The sequence below is a fragment of the Theropithecus gelada genome, chromosome 13 (genome assembly GCF_003255815.1).
Source record: "Theropithecus gelada isolate Dixy chromosome 13, Tgel_1.0, whole genome shotgun sequence".
In the NCBI taxonomy this organism is placed as follows: Eukaryota; Metazoa; Chordata; class Mammalia; order Primates; family Cercopithecidae; genus Theropithecus; species Theropithecus gelada.
In genome coordinates this window covers 23,990,642-24,009,604 of record NC_037681.1, presented here as the reverse complement: position 1 = coordinate 24,009,604, position 18,963 = coordinate 23,990,642, and the positions used below count along the sequence as shown (strand labels likewise).

At 46.1% G+C, this 18,963-nt stretch overlaps 1 protein-coding gene across 2 annotated transcripts; it reads left to right on the top strand.

The window, feature by feature from the left end:
• The first annotated feature begins 1,088 nt into the window (after positions 1–1,088).
• On the top strand, positions 1,089–17,224 carry RNASEH1 (ribonuclease H1). Of its 2 annotated transcripts, XM_025354956.1 has the most exons (8): positions 1,089–1,327; positions 2,522–2,637; positions 7,896–8,060; positions 9,741–9,840; positions 13,309–13,363; positions 13,699–13,783; positions 14,378–14,502; positions 16,927–17,224. In XM_025354956.1, the coding sequence occupies exons 1-8, from the start codon at positions 1,200–1,202 to the stop codon at positions 17,011–17,013; spliced, it is 861 nt and encodes a 286-aa protein (XP_025210741.1). In that variant the 5' UTR covers positions 1,089–1,199; the 3' UTR covers positions 17,014–17,224. The 2 variants fall into 2 exon arrangements, with proteins under 2 accessions (XP_025210741.1, XP_025210742.1); XM_025354957.1 differs by lacking the exon at positions 1,089–1,327 and having other exon boundaries at positions 2,631–2,640; positions 7,901–8,060.
• Positions 17,225–18,963: the final 1,739 nt, after the last annotated feature.

Here is an 18,963-nt window from a genome sequence, read left to right as displayed (position 1 = left end):
AAACACATGGCAGGTGTGCAAAAGGCTTGTTAGAAGACCTTAAGAAAATTAAAGAAAAGTGGTTTAAAAATAATTGGATAAACAATGTTTGCCAAAGGAGACTTTTTTTTTTTTTTTGAGACGGAATCTCACTCTGTCGCCCAGATGCAACCTCCACCTCTCGAGTTCAAGCGATTCTCCTGCTTCAGCCTCCTGAGTAGCTACAGGCGCAGGCGACCACGCCCGGCTAACGTCTGTATTTTTAGTAGAGCTGGGATTTCATCATATTGGTCAGGATGGTCTCGATTTCCTGACCTGGTGATCCACCCGCCTTGACCTCCCAAAGTGCTGAGATTACAGGCGTGAGCCACTGCGCCCCGCCAACCCATGGAGACTTTTAAAATAACTTGATTTGCTTACAGAGCAAAAGGTCAAATAGGGAGCAGAATTCTAAAAGTTGCCTTCTCAACTCAGTTTTCTCCCGGGTCGTGGTGCTTGAGGCACTGGACATGCCCTGGTTAAACACCCACGCGCAGTGGAGCAGGGAGGGGACGCGACCCTTCGGGGATGTGCGCCCGCGGCAAGGCGAGGAATGCGGCTTCCACGGCCTCCCCTCTCGCCCTCCTTTGTGCTTATTCTAATTCATGAATCCTAACATCTTCCTTCCCACTAAAAAATGTGCATTCATTCATTCGGCCACGGCCCTGACTGCAGATCCGCATCCCGGGAGCTCTCGAGGAGCCGCGGTTACCGCACGTGGGCGCCGGGCGCCAGGGGGGTCAAGGGCTTCCCGCGGTGACCCGAGCGCGCCGGGGCTTGGCCCCCGAACGGCGGCCTGGGGGCGGGCAGAGTAGGGGCCCCACACGGTCCATCTCGACCTTCCTCTGCGGGGCTCTGGGCTTCAGCCCGGTCAGGTGCGCCTAAGGCCCCGCTCCCATGGGCCCCGCCCCATCCCAGACCTCGCCCGCCTTCGGGACCTCAGCCCTCGCCCCGCTTCTTCAAGTACCGACAGGAAGTTGACGAGTTTGGGCTCGTCGGGGACCGGGCTCCAGGCTCCGCCCGCCGACCCCTCCCCTCCTTAGGCCCCGGCTCTCATCAGGACGCCGCCCAGACGTGCGTCATCTTTCCGCGCCGCGGACGGAAGTGCGGTGGTGAGCGCTGCGGGGTCGCGCCCACGCTGGGCTGGGAGTCGAAATGCTTCCCGGTGCCGGGAGTGAGCGATGAGTTGGCTTGTGTTCCTGGCCCACAGAGTCGCCTTGGCCGCCGTGTCCTGCCGTTGCGGCTCTCGCGGGTTCGGGATGTTCTATGCCGTGAGGAGGGGCCGCAAGACCGGGGTCTTTCTGACCTGGTGAGTGCCCGCCCGCCTAGGCGCCTCCATGCCGGCACCGGGGTCGAGGGGAGGCCGGAGCTCGGCTAACCCCGGCGGCGGGAGCCTGGCGGGTCTAGTCTGTGCCGCGCGCCGTGGCTGTGGGTGGTCGGGGGACCGCCTCGTATTCCTGCTCGGCCGGCGGGGTTCCAGGAGGCTCACGGCTGGGGACTGGACCGCGCCGAAGACTTGTTTGGAAAGGGGTGGCCTAATAAACCCTGTGTTTAATCCTTCATCTTTGTTGCAGTTAAAGTACAACAAAAAGTGACACGTCCTGAGAACTAACCCCCATTACCAGCTTTTCCGTACCAGCTAAATTGGGACTGGAACTCAGTACCTAATCTAATCTTCCCTTTTTAAAAAGGTCAATTCGAATAAGCCAGTATTTGCAGTTGGATCCTTGTAACAACCCTTGGAGGTGAGAGGGATCATTCTCACTTGCAGGTGTAGTTCCTGTGGTCAGGAAGTTCCCAGGGCACGAACTGACAGAGAAAGGACTTCAGCCCAGGTGTTCTGCCTCTACCACCAGAACTCTTCCCACTACAAGATACCAGAGGTCGTTACCTGTGTTCCACGGCAGCTATAGTATTGAGGAAGATACATCTCAGAAGTTGGCCTTTTTGTCGTAATGAAATGGTTAATATTTTTTTCAAAGACCCCAGTATTTTGTTACGCTTTGAGTTTGACGAAAGCCTTACGGTGCTGGTGTGCTGGCTGGCATACAGTAGAACACAGGTGTAGAGTCTGACGTGCAGGATGAAACTATAAGGCATGATTCTGCCCTTTTCACACTAGAATTGGTCCTCCATATCCAGTTTGCATCCTCAGTTTCAGCTAACCATAGATCAAAAATATTTGGAAAAAATAAACGTAGAATACAGTTTTAAAATACCCATGAAAAGACAGTACAACAACTATATACATTGTATTAGGTATTATAAACTGGAGATGATTTAAAGCATACAAGAAGATGTGTGTAGGTTATGTGCAAATACACCATTTTATGCAAAGGACTTAAGCATCCTCTGCTAGTGGTATCTGTGATGGGGGTGGAGGACTTCCTGGAATCCGTCTCCCTCAGATACCAAGGGACAACTGTATTTCCAACTTTAAGAATCTTAATAAAAAAGGGGATAAGTTAGGGAAGGAGGAAATAACATTGCACATCTTTTCCAGGAATGAGTGCAAAGCACAGGTGGACCGGTTTCCTGCTGCCAGATTTAAGAAGTTTGCCACAGAGGATGAGGCCTGGACCTTTGTCAGGAAATCTGCAAGCCCAGAAGTTTCAGAAGGTAGTCACCTCTCATGTCAGTCTGACATTTTAACCTATTCAAAGGCTTTCATATGCCAGATGGCATTTGATCTATATAGCTACCCTCTAGGCATGTAGAGAACCTCGAGTGATCATTTTCATTTTACAAATTAGAACAGGCTGAAAGCAGTTACAAATAGTGGTTCATATTACTTACAGTATTAGAGATAAGCCAGGACTCAGTTCTCCTGTTCCATTCAGCCTTTTATGCCATAATTCCTTGTCTTTTAAAAAAAATACTTGTCCAGCCTGGCCAACATGATGAAATTCCGTTTCTACTAAAATGCAAAAATTAGCTGGGTGTGGTGGCGTGCACCTGTAATCCCAGCTACTTGGGAGGCTGAGGTGGGAGAATTGCTTGAGCCCGGGAGGTGGAGGCTGCAGTGAGCCAAGATTGCGCCACTGCACTCGGCCTGGGTGACAGGGTAAGACTTGTCAAAAAAAAAAAAAAAACTTGCATAGTTATTAGACTGAATGGGCTACAGTTTATAGGAATGAGTGTGGTTCTTTCATGGCATGCACCTTTATGGTGTTTCCTTTTTATTGAGGACAGTCACACAATCTGAATTTTTTTTTTTCCTTCCGTGAGACAGTCTCACTCTGTTGCCCAGGCTGGAGTGCAGTGTCACAATCTTGGCTCACTGCAATCCCTGCTTCCTGGGTTCAAGTGATTCTCCTGCTTCAGCTTCCCGAGTAGCTGGGATTACATGTGCGTGCCACCACACCCGGCTAATTTTTGTATTTTTTTTTAGTAGAGATGGGATTTCACCATATCAGCCAAGCTGGTCTTGAACTCCTGACCTCAAGTGATTCACCTGCCTTGGCCTCCCAAAGTGTTAGGATTCCAGGCATGAGCCACCATGCCTGGCCAGTTTCTTCCAATTTTATGTGTTATATAAAGTATGGTTATTCAAAGTTTAAAGCCCAATATAAGATTAATGCCCAATATAATTTGAAGTTTAAAGCCCATTATGCAGACTCAGATGAGTGGGTAACAACTTTAGAGCACAAGACTTTAAAAGTATTTCTGGATCTACACTGAGGAAGTGCTCTTACATGAATGTTACTTACAAACTTTTTACTACAGCAAATTAAAACTGAGCAGAGCATGATTTTAATTACCTTATCTTGAACAGCCTCTCTGGAGGCCACTGAGATGCCTGAACACTGAACAACTGCTCCTTTGAATCATCATAACAATCCTGGACAAAGCACAATTCAGAGAGAGGAAGGTTATGTCCAGAATGGAGCCCTGAAGAGTTAGTTTCCAAAACAGGGGCGACCCTCACTTAGTGCATCTGCTCCACCCTCTCGCTCTTCAATAGCTTTTAAAGGAGGTTCTGCTTGTTTGAGAATGAGGACACATGAAAAAGGCTCATCGATGTGACAGTTCTTACTGCTTACTGCAATGACAGCCCATAAGCTGAGAGACAAGGTGTTGGGGCAAGGAAGGCAACTTTTTTCCGAGAGCCACCAAGCCAAGAAGATGGTGGACTAATGTCCTGAGGAACCATCTTAAGTTAATAGAACTGGAGACTTCTTCTGTGTTAAGGGAAGGGGAAAGAAAGGCGGAGGTGAGATCAGGAGGTGACCGATGAGCACAGACATCCTGATGGCAGCGAAGGTCCAAGGGGATTGTGAAACTTCTCTGTCCTTGGTCAGGCCATGATGCTCCTATAAGTCCTCAACATAACATTGTTACTTGTGTGTGCTCCCTCTTTATCTCCTTGGAGGTTAGTTTTGGGAAGGGACCACTGTCATACTTGCTTTAAACTATAAATTGTTCCCATAGTTCTCTCAGCCTATACGATCCCACCACGGGGATGTTAGGGGAGAATGGAGGCAGTAATGCTGAGCCTCATCCTCGCTGTTACAGCTGTTCATTTTTCTACCAGATGGAAAAATCAGTTTGAGACAGAAAGCAGGTTTGAAAATATGGCTCTTTCCTTCTTTGCTGGGTTCCTGATACTTCCTTTTCATAATTTTCCTTTTCACGAATTTTTTGTTTTTAACCAATGAGTAATTTATTTGTATCTCAGTTCTGCCAATATAAGTATGTTTCTGTTTTTATTAAGTACTCTAAATCTTAAAGCAAGCTAGTTCCTTGTGAATCTGCTTCTTAAAACTTCAGAGATCTCCTAGTCAGTGACTTACGACTATAAATTGAGATTTAGTGCCTTTAATGATTCAGATCTGTATCAAAGAAAAAGCATTAGCCCCTTTGACAGTTTTTTGTTTTTTAACAGTACTTTTATCCTTATTTTAGAATTATTGAGCTATTTGCTGGTTCTTATGGTTTATATAAGCTGATTTAAGGTTGATTTACTTAAAAACCACAATTTTGTGAAGTAAAACTTAACTGACAAGTGTGGTTTTTTCCTCCTTCAAAGTCTTGTCTGTTCTGTAGGAAGTGTCCATCTCTGTTACAGTAGGTAAAGCCAGTATTTGTATCAGTGTTAGGGTTCTACGAAATGACACTTTGACCTGGAGCGGAGTATTTGTGTTTACTTCAGTAGAGCACCTAGAGGCAGGTTTTGGAGGTGAGAATGTGATAATGAAACCTGGCAGTGGAAACGCCGGCGTTGCTGACTCCGGGCTGATCAGAGTCAAGTGTCGCCCAGGCTCCCTGAGTGCTCCAAGAGGTGTGGGTTGAGAAGCTCCACTAGGCTGGAGATTTGTCTTGTGCCTTTCTAGTAGGTGTTCTGTTTGTGCCCCATTTCTTCATCCTTGGTTTAGGAGTTGAGAGCTGGAGGTGAATCCTGTAGTGTTGGGTTAGGGTTGTTTGCAGGTAGGTGGTGGCTCCTGTGTCTTTATTTTCACACCATAAAATGATAGTGTGGGAAAAGTCATTTCAGATCATCTAGCCCAGGGCTTCATTTTACAGAAGCCCAGAGGGTTTAATTCAGTTGACAGAGTTCACAGCTGATAAAAGGTATAACACAAATTGAAACTCTGGTGTTTTGAGTCGTGGTCTAATTTAGTGATTCTACTTCAGTTTCCATAATATTACCGAGTGAGTGAGATATGGGCCCTTCCCAGATAACCCTGAGATGGTATTAAGAATCTCTTTGGGGCCGGGCGCGGTGGCTCAAGCCTGTAATCCCAGCACTTTGGGAGGCCGAGACGGGCGGATCACGAGGTCAGGAGATCAAGACCATCCTGGCTAACACGGTGAAACCCCGTCTCTACTAAAAAAAAAATGCAAAAACTAGCCGGGCGAGGTGGTGGGCACCTGTAGTCCCAGCTACTCGGGAGGCTGAGGCAAGAGAATGGCGTGAACCCGGGAGGCGGAGCTTGCAGTGAGCTGAGATCCGGCCACTGCGCTCCAGCCTGGGCCACGACAGAGCGAGACTCCGTCTCAAAAAAAAAAAAAAAAGAATCTCTTTGGGACTGGGCACAGTGGCTCACACCTGTAATCCCAGCACTCTGGGAGGCCAAGGCGGGTGGATCACAAGGTCAGGAGTTCAAGACCAGCCTGGCCAAGATGGTGAAACCCCATCTCTACTAAAAATACAAAAAAAAAAAATTAGCCAGGCGTGGTGGTGGGTGCCTGTAATCCCAGCTACTTGGGAGGCTGCGGCAGAGAACTGCTTGAACCAGGGAGGCGGAAGTTTCAGTGAGCTGAGATTGCGCCACTGTACTCCAGCCTGGGCACAGAGTGAGACTCTGTCTCAAAAAAAAAAAAAATCGATTTGGGATTAACTTTGAGTACACCCTGAAGAAAAACTTTGTTGCAAAAGAAGAACTGCAAGAGTGCCCCCCATGAAGGGACCCAGTTGCTTCCTTTTAGTTTCTGGTCTCTATTTCCTTCTCTTTTTGAGATGGAGTCTCGCTCTGTTGCCCAGGCTAGAGTGCCGTGGCGTGATCTCAGCTCACTGCAATCTCCGCCTCCCTGGTTCGTGCCATTCTCCTGCCTCACCCTTCCAAGTAGCTGTGATTACAGGCGTGCGCCACCACGCCTGGCTAATTTTTGTATTTTTAGTAGAGATGGGATTTTACCATGTTGACCAGGCGGGTCTTGAACTCCTAACCGCAAATGATCTGCCAGCCTCGGCCTCCCAGCCTGTTTCCCTTTCTTAATATGTCCCATTATCTGTTTATTCAAACTAAACTAACCTGTACCCTCTAAGCCCTCCTAGAGGTTCTTAATTTAGTGTCCATGTAGTTGTATTTGAGGCGGGGAAGGGCTGAACCATGGCCATGACTCATCTTTTTTTAGATTTATTTATTTTTAAGCAAAGGAGTCTCACTATGTTGGCCAGATTGGACTCAAACTCCTGGGCTCAAGCGATACTCATATATCAGCCTCCTAAGTAGCTGGAACTGTAGGCATGCACCACTGCACCCAGCAACACCACTCATGTTATATACACAATTTTGCACCATGTTTTTCCTGGAGAAAGAGCCCCTTTTATTTCAAACTGTCCATGATCTCTAAAGGGTCAAGAACTCTTGGTGTCATTATCTCCATCAAAACCACACTTTACTTTCTTTTATTTTTTTTTCTTTGAGACGGAATATCACCCTTGTTGTCCAGGCTGGAGTGCAATGGCGCAATCTTGGCTCACTGCAACGTCCACCTCCCCACCTCCCAGGTTCAGGCAGTTCTCCTGCCTCAGCCTCCCAAGTAGCTGGAATTAACAGGCATGCGCCACCACTCCTGCCTAATTTTGTATTTTTAGTAGAGATGCTGTTTCTCCATGTTGGTCAGGCTGGTCTGGAGCTCCCAACCTCAGGTGATCCGCCCACCTCGGCCTCCCAAAGTGCTTGGATTATAGGTGTGAGCCACTGCACCCAACCAACCAGATTTTACTTTCAACAGAAGCCTTGCTATTGTCTTCTCATTGTCTTTACCAAACTTATCTTGAAAAATTTAGAATTATTTCTCAGAGTATCAAAGTCTGAGATGGTGTGAATGGGGTCATTCCCTTGTAAGTCTGAGATGGCGTGGAGGGAGTTGAGATAGGGTGGAGGGGGTTGAGATGGCGTGGAGGGGATTGGGGCAGCGCGGGGGGGGGTTGGGGCGGCGCGGAGAGGGGGTTGGGGCGGCGCGGAGGGGAGTCGGGGCGGCGTGGAGGGGGGTCATTGCCTCGTTTCCCTCGTTGTAGGACCACATACAGAGGGTGTTTTTAAGTCTGATTTAATGATACTAAATAACTTAAGACTGAATGTCTTCATTCTCTAGCATTTCGTGTTATGTTCATTGTTTCCAGCTCACTAGTGGACTCTGTCTTTCAGGGCAGGAAAATCAACATGGACAAGAATCGCAGATGAAAGCCAGCAAGCGACTCCATGAGCCACTGGATGGAGATGGAGATGAAAGCGCAGAGCCCTATGCAAAGCACATGAAGCCGAGCATGGAGCCGGCGCCTCCAGTTAGCAGAGACACGTTTTCCTACATGGGTACATCTTCCTTGGGTTTTCAAATTTTAATAGGACCATCATGAGCATGTTATGTGTAAAAGGTGTTTCCCACTTAATGGGGAGAGTTTGAGCTGATGTTTATTATCTTCATTCTTATGTGTAAAGATTATTTAGAAATCACTAAGGCCATTATTTTGTAATTGATCAAGTGGTGCAGAATTAAACTTAAATGTTCTTAGGAAAACCCTTACATGTAAATGAACAACCGTAATCTTCTGAAATACCAGTGCTCCCTGTGCATGCAGTACTTAACGTTATTAAGATAAAATATGAAGACTCCAGCTTTTTCAAATAAGAAACACCCCGCACACCGCTGCTTGTTATGATTGATTAGCACCAGCATTTTAACCTTTCATACCCAATCTTTGAAAAACAGGAGATTCTATTTTATCCTGAGAAGCAAAGTAGTAGTGAACTTTTCTGCTACCTTTCACTCCAGGAATCAGTTGTATGTATTTAGTGACTCACAGAATAGAAGTCTCCTTTGTGTCTTTTACACATATGAGCAGAAAATAGAAATAAGTAGCATTAAAAAATATAAATCAGTATATTTATAGGTTCTAATTTAATTCAAGGGAAACCAGTAGAAAATGTTTTGCCAAGCTGTATTATTTATAGATACGTTTTGCAGTTATGTAAAAAAAGATCAAACAAGTATTCTTTATTTGGTGATTTACTAGTAGGAATTGAAGCAAAGATTTGTGGAGTCGCAGGGAGATGAGCCATTTCCAGGCACTGACCATTGCTGGAGGCTCAGTGGCCTGGAACATGGCAGGTGGCAGGTGCTGGCTCCTGAGACAGTTCAGTGGCTGGGCGGCAAGTTTGTAGTCGTGCTCATACAGTCAAGTTCCAGCTGAACTGAGGAGCCGTGCCCGACACCCACGCTCCCCTTGGCTCTCAGCCCCGCTCCTGTGAGGAGCACGTCCCCATCCCTGCCCCTTCGCCACTGCTGAGCTCAGTTTGCCGTCCTTCGGACATGTACTTCCACTTCCTGCGCATGTCACCTCTATTTGCCCCCTCGCCCAGCTCTTTTAACACTTTGCAACCTGACCTCTGCTCCCACCACACTGCTGAAGTGTCCTGGTCACGAGTGGCCTGAGAGTGCCCCCATCCGTCCTTTTTTACCTTGTTCTTTACAGCATTGGTGTGTCAATCACACCCTCTATCAAGAGGGAAAGAAGCAAAGACGAACCATATTTAACTAGCGGCAAATATACCAGGGAAGAAATTGGACCAGCCCTGGTCAGGAGACTGGGCCCTCTGGCAGGCGGGGTCACCGTCATGCTGAGGCACTGCTTGTCTCTGGGAGGATGCTCCCTGGGAGTGAAGGTGACCCTGCCATGGAGACAGAGTCATTGTCCTTTGAACCCTCAGTGTGGGGTGTGAACAGTAGTTCTTTGCAGCAGGGCCTAGTTTGACAAAGTGACTGCCTTCGTCCTGAACCTGCCTGGCCTACCAGATCAAAATGTAAGCGGATTCCTAGCATAGATGGTAGGTGCCCCCTCGTAAGGAATTGAGCACGTTTATCCAGAGAGAAACGTCTGCAGCGCTGTAAAATGCCCTCGGGTTAAAATGCTAACTCGACCTAGGGGATTTTTGAGGTGAATTTCAGTTTTCAGTAAGGTCAGCCCAGCAGTATTTACTTCCCTTTTCCCACAGGAGACTTTGTTGTCGTCTACACTGATGGCTGCTGCTCCAGTAATGGGCGTAGAAGGCCACGAGCGGGAATCGGCGTTTACTGGGGGCCGGGCCATCCTTTGTAAGTAAACAAAGCAAGCAGAGTTTTACTGAATCATGTTCCACAACTTGTGAAAAGATGAGGCGGGATCTGCTTATTATTTGATTATTGGGAAAACCTGCAGATGAATAGCTCTGGCAGCGGGTAGCAGAGGAGCAGCTTTGGTTCGTGTTAGGGCTAAGCGGCATTGCTTCTCAGAATGTCAGGTACCTCAGCTTTACTTCCTTTGCTTTTTTTTTTTTTAAGACAGGGTCTCACTCTGTTGCCCAGGATGGAGCACAGTGGCACAAACACAGCTCACTGCAGCCTCAACCTTCTGGGCTCAAGTAATCCTCCCACCTTGGCCTGTCGGAGTGTTGGGATTACGGGCGTGAGCCACCACACCTGGCTTTGGCATTTCTTTCTTGCCCTGTGGAGGAGTCTATTTTTTTTTTGAGATGGAGTCTCACTCTGTCACCCAGGCTAGAGTGCAGTGGCACGATCTTGGCTCGCTACAAGCTCTGCTGCTCAGGTTCACGCCGTTCTCCTGCCTCAGCCTCCCGAGTAGCTGGGACTACAGGCACCTGCCACCGCACCCGGCGAATTTTTTGTATTTTTAGTAGAGACGGAGTTTCACCATGTTAGCCAGGATGGTCTTGATCTTCTGACCTAGTGATCCGCCCACCTCAGCCTCCCAAGAGGAGTCTTTTTTTTAGTAGAGATGAGGTCTCACTATGTAGCCCAGGCTGGGCTCACATTTCTGGGCTCACGCGATCCTCCCACCTTGTCCTCCCAAAGCACCGAGATCACAGGTGTGAGCCACCACCCCGGCCCAAAAATTGCTCATTCTTTTAGGAAACTGGATCTCCTGGTGACCCCCATTTTAAATAACTTGTCTGAGGATTTTTTGGTTCCTTAATTTCATTTCCTCCGTTACTTCTTGGAGGTTTTTAGTAGCTTAGTCTTGCTGATGTGACCTCACTTCCTCTTGACTCTGCAGTCACATGGCACACTGGGAGATGGTCTTCGGAGGCATGCACAAGGGGGCAGGGGCAGTCTCCGGACTTGGAAGCCGTCACATCACCAGACTGTCTTCGAGGTGATGCTTTGTGTTTCAGAAGGCACACAGGGTGAAGTGAAGTGCGATTATCCAAACACACCTAGCCCCTGGATGTGAATGAACTTGAACTGTAGTGGGTAGCCCTAAGATTCAGTGTAGAGGAGGAATTTCAGCCCTGCAAAATCACCATGCACCGATGCCGACCTGCATTCTCCAGTATTTACCTGTGCCCACGAACGCCGTGAGGCAGATTTGATGTAATTGTTCCATAATAATACCACTTTACATTTCTGCTGCACTGTAGGGTTTACAAAGTTCTTTTACTTTCTTTCACGTTACCATTTCATTTTAGCTTGGAACCCTGGAAGAGGAGGCAAGCGTGGGTCGCACTGAGTATCCGTGGGCTTAGCTCTTGCCCAGGATACATGCTAATGCCTCTCAGGTCCAGAAATTCAACTTCGCTCCTGACTTCTGACTTCTGGTCCGGTGTTCCTTCTATGATACCATACCATGGTGTTTTTCAACAAAGTCTTAATATTGTGGGTTTGATTTTTTTTTCCCCTCATCGATTTCATATTTTACTCTCATCACACTGGGCTGGGAGAGGATGGGGTTGTACCGCAGTGTATACAATTGCTATTCTGTTGTCTTTCATACAGAATCAAGATCTAGGTTCTAATTGTCTGTAAGTTGAGGGTTTGGATCAGAGTCAGAAGACATCAGCTGCTTCTGTTTCTGCTGGGGGCTACTGGGAGTATGGCAGGACACATACCTAGAGCTGACCACAGAGGGTTCATGTTCCAGGGGTCCCGTCTGGATACCTCCATGGAGATCATGGCTGGGCTGGGAGCTGCGTCTCAAAGCAAATGGGATGGCACAGACCTGGGGCTGGTTCTCAGAAGCTGGAAGGACAGACGTTGTCTGTTTGTTTGTATCCAGAATCGCGTGTGTGGCCTCTTTGGAAGCACGGGGCCATGGAGGTTCCTGGGCCTCAGGTTGGCCTCGTGGGCAGTTCAGGAGGAATCCTTCAGACTTCCCGTCTGGGGACATTGTTACCAGCTCTTCTTTCTGTGCCTGTGTTTGAGATGCTGGGCACTTGATTTAGACCAGCAATCTCCAACCTTTTTGGCACCAGGGGTCAGTTTTGTAGAAGACGATTTTTCCACAGGGCATGGGGCGGAAGGATGGTTTTGGGATGATTCAAGCATACTTACGTTTATTGTGTACTTTATTATTATTACCTTGTAATGTGTAATGAAATAATTTTACAACTTGCTCCTAGAATCACTAGGAGCCCTGAGCTTGTTTCCCTGCAGTTAGACGGTCCCATCTGGGGTGATGGGACAGTGATAGATGATCAGGCAGTGGATTTTCATAAGGAGTGCGTAACCCAGATCCCTTGGGTGCACAGTTCAAGGTAGGGTTCATGCTCCTGTGCACATCTAGTGCCACTGCCCATCTGACAGGAGGCTGAGCTCAGGTGGTAATGTGAGTGATGGGGAGTGGCTGTAAACACTGATGAAGCTTTGCTGGCTTGCCCACCTCTCTCCTGCTGTGCAGTCTGGTTCTTAGGCCACAGACTGGTGCCAGTACATGGCCTGGGGGTTGGGGACCCCTGCTTTATACCATTTATTATTCTTCTGCCTCAACTCTTTGCATTCAAAAAATGCCCATTCTTTTTTGTTTGCTTATTATTTATTAATGAGACAGGGTGTCACTCTGTTGCCCGGGCTGGAGTGCAGTAGCATGATCATAGCTCACTGCAGCCTCAAACTCCCAGGCTCAAGTAATCCTCCTGCCTCAGCCTCCCGAGTGACTGGGACTATAGGTCCACACCACCATGCCCAGCTAATTTTTTTTTTTTTTTTTTTTAAGTAGAGATGAGGTCTCACTATGTTGTCCAGGCTGTTCTCAAATTTGTGGGCTCACGCGATCCTCCCACCTTGTCCTCCCAAAGTGCTGGGATTACAGGTGTGAGCCACCACGCCTGGCCCAAAAATCGCTCATTCTTTTAGGAAACATTGTATCTCCTGGTGACCCCAAATTTTAAATAACTTGTCTGAGGGTTTTTTCTGGTTCCTTGATTTCATTTTCCTGTTTTACTCCCTGGAGGTTTTTAGTAATTTCAGTCTGAAACCTCATTCTCCATTCTTCTTCCTGAGTTTTCTCCTGGGATTCTTCCCACCGCAGCCATAGGGCCTAACCCAGGGTCCGCAGAGAACTAGCTCTTACTTCCTCTGCCCTAGTGGAACCCATGAGAGTCAGAACGTGCCCGAGTGTGGAAACCTGTTTGCTCCTGTCTGCTTCTGGGAGTCTCTCTGTTAGTTTGATTTTTATATGATACTTTTATATTTCAAATAAGTATACACACTAGTTTGTTATCCATTAAGAAAAATCACTTTGAGAATTCACTTTATAATTTTATTTTCTTTTGTACTGTTTTGAAACAGAAATGTAGGCATTAGACTTCCTGGGCGACAGACAAACCAAAGAGCAGAAATTCATGTAAGTTATCAGATACATTTAAGCCTCTCATTTTTGAGCGTTGAGTATGAACTTATAAACTAATTCTTTTTTTTCTATGTATATATACAAGATATTTGAAGAAGAGACGTTGGTTTAATAGCAATTTTGAAAAATACGAATTTTGTAGAAAAATTGTGAAAACTTATTTCAGATAGATGTCTGCACAGGAGAATTGTATGTATAGTAGTGTTTCATACAGAGAATACGATCATCACAGTACAGAGGGGATGTTTCAATTTTGAAGTACTTTTGAACTTCAGTAATGTCAAAGTTGAACATTTTCTGTAGCATGACTATCGACTTGTCTTTTCAAGGCAGCCTGCAAAGCCATTGAACAAGCAAAGGCTCAAAACATCAGTAAACTGGTTCTGTATACAGACAGTATGTTTACTATAAACGGTAAGCTTTCACGTTTGATTTCTTCTGTTTTTCCAGTAACTGTGAAGGGAAATTGGTAGGAGGTGTTGTAACAGGGCAGGACCCAAATGGGAGCGTTGAGGGGGATGACATTGGTGTGTCAGGTATCAAGCAAAGAGTGAGGATTTTGGAGTCTGCCTTCTGCTCCGATGTTTTCCACATGCTTATTTCTTCGCCAGGCACTGGAGATGCAGTCAGAGGTGGAAGTGGCTCTGCTCTAGTGTTACTTCTAGTCTGTGTGTGTATAAGTCACTTAAGATGACGTGTTGACTGCTTCTTTGGGAAATGCCCTGAATAGGAGCATGTAGGGGATGCTTATGAGACTGGGGAAGGCTCCTGGGAAAAATGACATCTTAAGCTGACAGCTGTAGGTAGAATACAAGTTAGGGGAAGGGGAAGAGAAGTGGGTATTTCAGGCTGTGCCAAAAGCTAAAGCACTGAGGCCAGCTAAGGAAGTGAAGAGTCAAGGATGGTGACTCAGAATACAAGTGGGATCAATTATAAGAGGTAAGACTAAGGAGGTGAAAAAGGCAGGACACTCAAGATTGACTCACCAGTGATCATGCATTTTGGTAGGTATAACTAACTGGGTTCAAAGTTGGAAGGAAAATGGGTGGAAGACAAGTGCAGGGAAAGAGGTGATCAACAAAGAGGACTTCGTGGCACTGGAGAGGCTCACCCAGGGGATGGACATTCAGTGGGTGAGTATCTTAAATGTTCATGCCTTATGGCTATTATGACCAAATAAGCTAAGTTTACTAGAGATTAGTGGTTTATGTAAGTGGTTTCATGATATAACAATTTCCATACAATTAATATCATAATGTATATTAAAACGTATTTGAGACTGGGCACAGTTTCTCATGCCTGTAATCCCAGCACTTTGGGAGGCTGAGGTGGGTGGATCACGAGGTCAGGAGTTCAAGAGCAGCCTGGCCAGTATGGTGAAACCCCATCTCTATTAAAAAATACAAAAACTAGCCAGGCATGGTGGTGTGCGCCTGTAGTCCCAGCTACTCAGGAGGCTGAGACAGGAGAATCACTTGAACCCGGGAGGCCGAGATTGCAGTGAGCCAAGATCGCGCCACTGCACTCCAGCACTGAGCAACGATATGAGACTCCAAGACTCTGTCTCAAAAAAATAAAACTATTTGAGGCTGGGCACAATGGTTCACACCTGTAATCCAGCACTTTAGGAGGCCCAAATGGGCTGACTTCTTGAGCCCAAAGTTCAAGACCAGCCTGGATAACATAGTAAGACTCTGTTTCTAGAAAAAATAAAAAATTAGCCAGGTGTAGTGGTGCATGCCTGTAGTCTAGTTACTCAGGATGCTGAGGTGGGAGGATGACTTGAGCTGGGGAGGTCGAAGTTGCAATGAGCCAAGATTGTACCGCTGCACTCTAGCCTGGGCGACAGAGCAAGAGCCTGTCTCAGAAAAACAAACCCACCCACATATACACATTTGATTCTTTCCCTTATCATACAAGTAATACGGTTTTTTGGTTTGGTTTGGTGTGGTTTTTGAGACAGAGTCTCACTCTGTCACCCCAGGCTATGGCGTGATCTCATTACAACCTCTGCCTTCTGGGTCCAGGTGATTCTCATGCCTCAGCCTCCCAAGTGTCTGGGATTACAGGCATATGCCCACACACCTGGCTAATGTTTGTATTTTTAGTAGCGATGGGGTTTTGTCATGTTACCCAGGCTGGTCTTGAACTCTTAACCTCAAACGATCCACCTGTCTTGGCCTTTCAAAGTACTGGAATTACATTTGTTTTGTGTCACTTCCTATATTATTTTTATTTTATGATAAAAAGGTTTACAACTAAATAAATAATCATGTCAACCTTTTATTTATTGTTTTGAGACAGAGTCTCGCACTGTTGCCCAGGCTGGAGTGCAGTGGCGCAATCTCAGCTCACTGCAACCACAAGTAATACAATTTTAGTGAGAGTATCACTAGGCATAGAATACATAGGCAGTGTGGTTTGAGGGATGTTCTACAAAACTTACATTTTGTTAAGAACACAAACTAACACCTAACCTGGGCACATGACATTACTATGACAGCTGTATGTCACCCTGTTTGTTTCTTCGGAATGCATCATAATGTTAAATAAAACTATCAGTGTATTTTGTTTCAAACAATAGTAAGGTTGTGTGATTAAAGCCTTGGTGATAGAACTTTTATTCCAAGATGGAAGCATTTTTTAAAATTATAGATCGTGTTTATTAAAAAGTTTTTTTTTTTTTTGGCCGGGCGCGGTGGCTCAAGCCTGTAATCCCAGCACTTTGGGAGGCCGAGACGGGCGGATCACGAGGTCAGGAGATCGAGACCATCCTGGCGAACACGGTGAAACCCCGTCTCTACTAAAAAAAAAAATACAAAAAACTAGCCGGGCGAGGCGGCGGGCGCCTGTAGTCCCAGCTACTCGGGAGGCTGAGGCAGGAGAATGGCGTAAACCCGGGGGGCGGAGCTTGCAGTGAGCTGAGATCCGGCCACTGCACTCCAGCCCGGACGACAGAGCCAGACTCTGTCTCAAAAAAAAAAAAATAATAAAAATAAAAAAAATAAAAAAAAAAAAAAAAATAAAATAAAAAAAAAAAGTTTTTTTTAAGCAATACAGAACAAATTAAACTGCAACCATTGTCTCAACCCTGCCTTGTTCTGCCTTCCCGGAACCACTGATAACAGTTGGGTAGCCTGATGTGTCAATTTGCTTTGGCAACGTAAATGTAGACAGTACATTGGTTTTTCTGACAGCACTGCAAGGGAAGCGTGTGTGTGTGTGTTGCATACATATCCGTCCACCCATCTGTACATACATGTGTTTTGCCTGGAAAGCTTATCAAGTCCCATTGATAAGTGGGGGAGGAAATAGCAATATGAACGGTAAAATCCAATTTGTAGAAAAACAAAATGGAATGTTTGTAAATACATCCGTTGCATAAACGCATGAAGAATCAACAGCGTGCTACTGAGGATCACGTTTGGGGAGAGGAGCGTCGAAGTTGAGCTTACGCTATGCAGTCTGTTCTGAATGTTTTTTTATGGTGAGAATATAGTCATGTGTCGCTTATGTAAAGATGAGTAAAAATAAAAGGAAAACATTTATCTTAACAGATGCACGTTCCTGGTCATTCGGGATTTATAGGCAATGAAGAAGCTGATAGATTAGCCAGAAAAGGAGCTAAGCAATCGGAAGACTGAGCCATGTGACTTTAGTCCTTGGGGGAACTTGAACCAGTGGCTGTCTTGCTGCTTGTGCTTACTGGTGTGGAAAACAGCCTGCAGGTGGGACCATCGCGGTGATGGGCAGATGCGTCTTTCACACGGAATCAGGCACAGTGGCCTTCTGTGACACGTTTTCATAAAAAACGGTTAAGTATATAATAAATTGAACATCTTTGAGATTGGAGAATTATGTGAGATTTCTGCATTATATTTACTGGGTTCGATACTGTTCTTGCTTGTTTTATTGCAGGCAAGCAAGGCAAATGGCCTAAAATTCTGTGGCTTATATTTTGATAAATCAAAGAACCATTGGTTAAAAGATGCAACTCAGAAATCTAGAAGTGTTCTGGAAGCTTCCATTTACCATCCAGTAGACAGGACTGAGTCTCCTGCTTGTATAGGTGACTTGTGCCCATGGGTACCTTAGAGAAACATGCTGCCCAGGGCCTGGGCGCACAGCTCAGTGGGCCGGGTGTAGGCTGGGTCTCAAGCCCCATGTGCCTGCTTGCTGGGCACTTAGTATAGGGCAAAGCCTGCCTGCAGGCGACCCTGTCTGCTAGGCCATTCTCTGGGAACAGCTATGACTTGTAAAGACTAAAATGCATAAATAAATCTTTCAAATATCTATTTGGCTCTTTTGTTTAAAACTGTGCAAATTAAAAAAAAAAACACTGGTTTGGCACGGTGGCTGACTTCTGTAATCTCAGCACTTTGAGAGGCCAAGGTGGGCAGATCACTTGAGGTCAGGAGTTTGAGACCAGCTTGGCCAACATGACGAAACCCTGTCTCTACTAAAAATACAAAAAGTATCCAGGTATGGTGGCATGGGTCTGTAGTCCCAGCTGCTTGGGAGACTGAGGCACAAGAATTACTTGAACCAAGGAGGCGGAGGTTGCAGTGAGCCGAGATTGCGCCACTGCACTCCAACCTGGGTGACAGAGTAAGACTCTGTCTCAAAAAATAATAATAATAAAAGTTTGACATGATTATTTATTTAGTTTTAAACACTTTTATTATAAAAACATACAGGAAGTAACACAAAACAAATGTTTAGCTTATGAATGATTACAATTGTAAGGTGAATACCTTTGTGTCCACCACCCAGGGAAGAAATAGTACTTTGCCAGATACCCCAGAAGGCTCTCCAAGTGCCCCTCCAGCCATAGCCCCCTTGTTCTCCCGCTCCTTGACCCCAGAAGTAATCCCAACTTTTACAGAAATGACTTTCTTGGTTTCTTGATGGCAGTTTAGTCTTGTCTGCTTTTTTTTGTTTGTTTTTTTAACTAATTCAGTATCCATTTGCAGTCCCGTCTGTCTCGCTGTTTTCCCTGCCATTTATCTGTTGAAGAGCCTGGGCTGTTTGTCCCATGGCTTCCCACAGGGTAGATTTTACCGCGTGGTCATGGTGCAGTTCAGCATGGCCCTCTATCTTTCCTGCACATTGGCAGCTGGGTCCAGAGGCTTGATGAGCCTCAGATTTGATCCCTTTGGCAGAAGAATAGGCGGTTAGGTGCTTTGCTCTGGAAAGCACCATGTTGACAGCAGCTGATGCTCAGTGCCAAGATCTGTTAATTATTTGGGGTTGTAAAATGGTGGTATTCTTATTCTGTCATTTTGCTTGCCTTTATTAGCTGGAATGGTTTTCTAAGAAAGTGTTTTCTTTTTTATGCTTGTTTGGTTATGCAGTGGTACAGTTCATATAGGAAGGGCAGGATAAATGCTTGATTCTTTGCTCTTGTACACTAAGTTTTTAAGATAATGCACTAGTTGTCTGTCAAGGAAGGTGAGTGGTGAAGGATTTTTACTTATATACAAGAATTCATGGGCAGGGCATGGTGGCTTATGCCTGTAATCCCAGCACTTTGGGAGGCTGAGGCGGGAGGATCACGTGAGCCCAGGAGTTTGAGACTAGCCTGGGCAACATAG